We start from the raw sequence: 5239 nt of genomic DNA on the forward strand, positions 1-5239 counted from the left end.
AAGACGGTCCACATATCATAATGGAGCAGGGAGGATAGCCTAGCCGATAAGACGGTCCACATATCATATGGAGCAGGGAGGATAGCCTAGCCGATAAGACGGTCACATATCATAATGGAGCAGGGAGGATAGCCTAGCCGATAAAGACGGTCCACATATCATAATGGAGCAGGGAGGATAGCCTAGCCTGATAAGACGGTCCACATATCATAATGGAGCAGGGAGGATAGCCTAGCCTGATAAGACGGTCCACATATAATAATGGAGCAGGGAGGATAGCCTAGCCCGATAAGACGGTCCACATATCATAATGGAGCAGGAGGATAGCCTAGCCGATAAGACGGTCCACATAATCATAATGGAGCAGGGAGGATAGCTAGCCTGATAAGACGGTCCACATATCATAATGGAGCAGGGAGGATAGCCTAGCCTGATAAGACGGTCCACATATCATAATGGAGCAGGAGGATAGCATAGCGATTAAGCGGTACACATTATCTTTTAATTGTGTCTATGTGTTATGAAATGTGCACCACCTATTTGATTTGTGCCCCTTTGAACATGTCATTTAAAACTGTTACTTTTAGTATGATAGTTATTTCAATATAATACCTCATATAGGCTTATCATGCTTTACTAAATGCCTAGTCCTCTATTTAACTGTGTGTTGTTAATGAAAATGGTATACATAGGTAATCACGAAGCAGTCATTTTGATGTCCAGTCATATTTAGACAGTAGGCTATGAGAAACAAAAATATTGGAAGACAATAATTGGTTGTATTTTTTTATGCTTTAATATAGTACGAAATGTAACCAAACATTTTGTGTAGACTAAATTCTACATAAGAGCGTATTTCTCCATAAATCCCGATCATTTCTAACGTTACCCTTTACATGCGGATAAATATGGAAAATCGAACTATATACATGTAGGTAATACTGCCTTGACATTATCAAGGTAATGGACAAATAGTTTTTTTTAAATCTTTTATCACGTACATAAACAGATTGACACGGAGTTTCAGGCTTTCACTACACGATTTATCGACATGACATTAAATAACAGCAATGGTAAATACTGTGCTACTCCAACTGGACCGTAGACGGAATGTTGCACCAAATACAAAAGCACATACATAGACTAATAGTCGGTAAGGTCGACGTCATAGTGGAGACGGAAGTTATACTGAGTAATTCACATTGGGTACACATCAACTACGACATTCTGTTCAATCAAACACTAGTCATCGCAATATTATTGTTAAAACCATCTCATTTTCCATATATCTAGGGACCACATTTTCACAAATGCCCTTAAAACTGTGATATAACTATTTACAAAATAAAATATTACATGTTTGAACTGTGAATTTTTTTATGTACAAAAAAAAATCTGGCCACGAACCGCAGATAGCATGCAATGAGATCTCTTGCGTGCAGTCTTTCAAAAAAGAGCCCGGGGGAAGAAAATGTAAAAAAAAAAACTTTAACTTGGTAGCTGGCCGTGCACCTTGTCCATGCATCTCTGTCTCTCTCTCTGTAGCCATTAACAAACCATTTTGGCTTCCTCGTATTTTTCTCTGTCCACGCATTATAGACTGACTTTCAAAGTCTTTGATTCCAAGCAGTCCTATTTCTGCAGTCTTTGTGAAAATATTTTACACGTACCATTCATTAAAATTTGACGACAGCGTGGTGTGGTGACTGGTCGTGTGGTGTACTGTCGAGGCTGCCGGTGAGATGGAACTGGAATTCTGGTTGTCTGTGGACGGGGACACGATGGTGGGCGGCGTGGACGACTCATACCCGGAACTGGCCGCTGGCGACGGTTGGGGTCCTTGCGTGGTGGCCTCGTGAACCTGCGAGACAGAGCGAAAAATATGTTTAAAACAACAGAACATTTTTACATTTGACAGTGTGCCTGTGTATTATTCATACGTTGCCATGCTTTACGGTAATATAAAGGCTCCAGCTCAATTCGCCATAGTGAGAAGAAAATACATCGGCTAATTATATACATGTTAATGATAATCAATTTTTAATAAATAAACCAAGATCATAAATTAAAATGCATGAAGCACTATTTTGGATATGAATACAGCATGAAAGGCTTTATAAAAACACAACAGCAATTTAGTTCTACTGCCTCATATGTTCATATTTGCTGGAATGTATACACAGTATTTTCCTTCTCAACAATATCCAATATACGGACTTATTTATAGCACGCTAAATATACAGAACAATTTAAAGAAGCCACGGAATAAAATAAAAGTGTAAGTTAATAAAATGTACCTTCATGTGTTTCCGCAGAGAGCTTGGATGTGTGTAGGACTTGTCGCATTGCTTGCAGAGATAAGGCTTGTCAGACGTATGGACGTGCATGTGTTTCTTTCGGTCGCTGCTGTTCGCAAACCGCCTGTCGCAGCCCTCAAACTCACACTTGAAGGGTTTTTCACCTAAAAAAAATGACACGATTTAAACATTTTACACACGGAGAAAATGAATGATATGATACATTTTCATTTAACATGAACATTTCAGAGTTTCAGCTGTCATGTGGTCCAAGCACATTGTATAAAGATAACCTTATTTTCAGTATTTATGATTTGTTTCATGTGTGTAGGCCTAAATATTTACACACACATTTTGTTGTGTTCTCATGTTTACTTGGACCACTACGATAAACAATACGCAACAGCATGCCACATATTACACAAACCTATTGCATTATATTCATTTTGAAAGTTTCAAAATACGAATAATAAAGTTAGACTGTATATATAATTTAATACATGCATTCAAAATTATTGCACTTTTTTTTTTGTGTGTAAAAACATAACCAAAACATTCAAGTTCGTAGGCTGTTACACAGTCAAATATGTCTTACACTTAACAACAGTTAATCGCTTTTGGAGCGGAAATTGTGATCATGCTTTTTGAGTCGGAAAAAAAAAACATGTTACATTTCTTACCAGTGTGTGTCCTTTTGTGGATCTTCAGGTTTTCCGATCGGGCAAACACTTTTCCACAGCCGGGGAAGGGACATGGGAATGGTTTCTCTCCGGTGTGTACTCTGATATGATTTACCAGTTTGTATTTGGCTTTGAATGGTTTTCCTTCTCGGACGCACTCTTCCCAAAAGCAAATATGGTTCGACTGCTCCGGTCCCCCCACATGCTCCACTGTCAGGTGGGTCACAAGCTCGTGCATCGTGCTGAACGTTTTGTTGCAAGCCTTTTTGGGGTTCGACAACTGTTCGGGCTCGACCCACTTACAGATGAGCTCCTGTTTGATGGGCTGCCTCATGTATCGGAAGAAGGCCCCTGCCCCGTGGTGAGCCGCCATGTTCATGTTCATAGGACCATAGCCATGCAGCTGGGACGAGGCGTAGTGGTCGGATCGGGGGCTCGTAACGTGGCCGTACTGGTCAGCCCGGCCGTACATGTCCCCGGTAAAGCCAAGGCGCATCTGGCTGTTGACGACATTTGATGATGCATGACTTGCGGCTTGCTCGTGGAGTCCCGGGAAGAGCAGGTGCCCCGCGGCATCAGAGTGTCCATGTGGCCCTGCAAAACTTCCCGCTGCCGAGGCGAACAGGCTGTGCTGCGCGCTGGTGGCATCCCCGAAGCCCCGGTTTCTGAAGAGAAAGTCCCGGGTGGAGTTGAAGGCTGCGGTGGAGTAGGAGCTGACGTGCGTCGGGTGGTGGTGGTGACCCAGGGCGGCAGCAGCGTAGCCGGGAGCCTGGGAGGAGAACGCCGTCTGGCCGGAGCCCAGGTCGTGGGAGCTGTGGTTGATTTTAAAAGCTCCCATCCCGTCTGCGAACGGATTTATCCCCAAAGCCACTTCTCTTTCTGTGACTTCGCCTGTTGAGTGATGCCTCGAGGAGCCGAACGTAGTGACTCCTATGGTGGGGTACTGGGGTCCTGCATCCAGAAGCATCTTCCGTCAGTCTACAACTCAATGAGGCGACTGAGAGCAGAAATATAAAATCACGAACAGTTATTCTCTCACTCCTATACCTCTCTCGCTTTCTCTCTTTCTGCAAAAAAAGTCTCTCTCGGACCTTACAGAGGAGTACAAACTCCAATCCACCGGTTTTCTATGTACCTAAAACAAGAGTGGAATTTTACCCCACACTAATTCTCATCCGATGCACACGCAAATCATGTACAATATTGTCTTTTGCGGTTTCTCTTCCTGTGGCGAAACTTTCACCTCCCCAGTCAGGCGGCGAGCTTCAGACTGATAGTCGCAATCATTCCTGCAGATAAATGAATTGAAAAGACAACACAGTCCACCCCTGATGAATGGGGAGGAAGGGGTGTGGGGGGGGGAAACATGTGACCCGGTACTCAGACGATCATTGGAGGAGGCCCTATCCCCCTACTAACATGCACCCATCAAATAACAATCCGCGTRCCGAGGCCCCTCTCCTATTGGTCCGTGTGCATCATCAATCCCAGGTATTGTGAGATTGCTGACTGTGGTTTTGGTTAAACGGCTGAATAACACAAGAAAGAAAGTTGAGAGAAATTAAAGCTACAATAGACGGTGTRAAAATGTAGACAGTCGTCGGTTATTCAGTCACACTAGACACTGCTAAAAGTCAAAATGCATGTTCCTCTGCAACTAATGCATAGCAACAACTTTCCATACTAAAAGACACTTTTTGTTAGGGGTGGGGGGACAAATGCTGATGTAGAGCATGGCTTTTCGGTTGCATACCAAGAAGTCGATGTTTCGCTGAATGTTGTTGAGAGACTGGGGAGGCATTATTCCACACACTCTTTTTTTGTCGTTGATCCGGGATATTTGTTTGATTTCATAGGACACACGTTGAGGGCATGGCGATGTCTTTGTTGATTTCCATGGCAATCTTTGGATCCAGTCAAATTTCCGGAGGATGAAAGGGAACGGAAAAGACGACTCGACTCCATTTCCCMCTCTCTATTCAAGTCGTTTAGGGAGTGGAGGCTGCAGGAATACATACCGCAAGGGAATATTACGGTTTACTACAAAACAACCAAATCGTCAATATGCGACTGTCACAAACACATTAAAACAGTACTAATAATAGACGAATAACAAAGACGAATTATCCTACAAGTACCACGATTAAGTTATTTTACTTTTTATTTGTCAGTTCAAATAGGCTATAGGTCTATCTTGAAAAAACTATCCAATGGTAATGTTGAAAAGCACTGCAAGTAGCCTAACAATCCCAGGTAGGTTTA

General features: G+C 42.8%; 1 protein-coding gene across 1 annotated transcript; it reads right to left on the bottom strand.

The window, feature by feature from the left end:
- Positions 1-772: 772 nt before the first annotated feature.
- Positions 773-4942, bottom strand: LOC112075743 (zinc finger protein ZIC 1). Its single transcript, XM_024142688.2, has 3 exons — positions 2978-4942; positions 2298-2461; positions 773-1861 (listed from the first exon to the last, which is right to left on the bottom strand). Exons 1-3 carry the CDS (start codon positions 3942-3944, stop codon positions 1661-1663), a joined length of 1332 nt encoding a protein of 443 aa, XP_023998456.1. The 5' UTR covers positions 3945-4942; the 3' UTR covers positions 773-1660.
- Positions 4943-5239: the final 297 nt, after the last annotated feature.

Source organism: Salvelinus sp. IW2-2015, unplaced genomic scaffold, assembly GCF_002910315.2.
Source record: "Salvelinus sp. IW2-2015 unplaced genomic scaffold, ASM291031v2 Un_scaffold3365, whole genome shotgun sequence".
In the NCBI taxonomy this organism is placed as follows: domain Eukaryota; kingdom Metazoa; phylum Chordata; class Actinopteri; order Salmoniformes; family Salmonidae; genus Salvelinus; species Salvelinus sp. IW2-2015.

Excerpts from the sequence above, each read along its gene's own strand:
- LOC112075743 (XM_024142688.2), bottom strand. The coding sequence starts at position 3,944 with ATGCTTCTGGATGCAGGACCCCAGTACCCCACCATAGGAGTCACTACG. Across the intron at positions 2,462-2,977 it reads CCACAAAAGGACACACACTG|GTGAAAAACCCTTCAAGTGT; the intron begins GTAAGAAATGTA and ends CATTTTTTTTAG. Across the intron at positions 1,862-2,297 it reads CTCTGCGGAAACACATGAAG|GTTCACGAGGCCACCACGCA; the intron begins GTACATTTTATT and ends TCTGTCTCGCAG.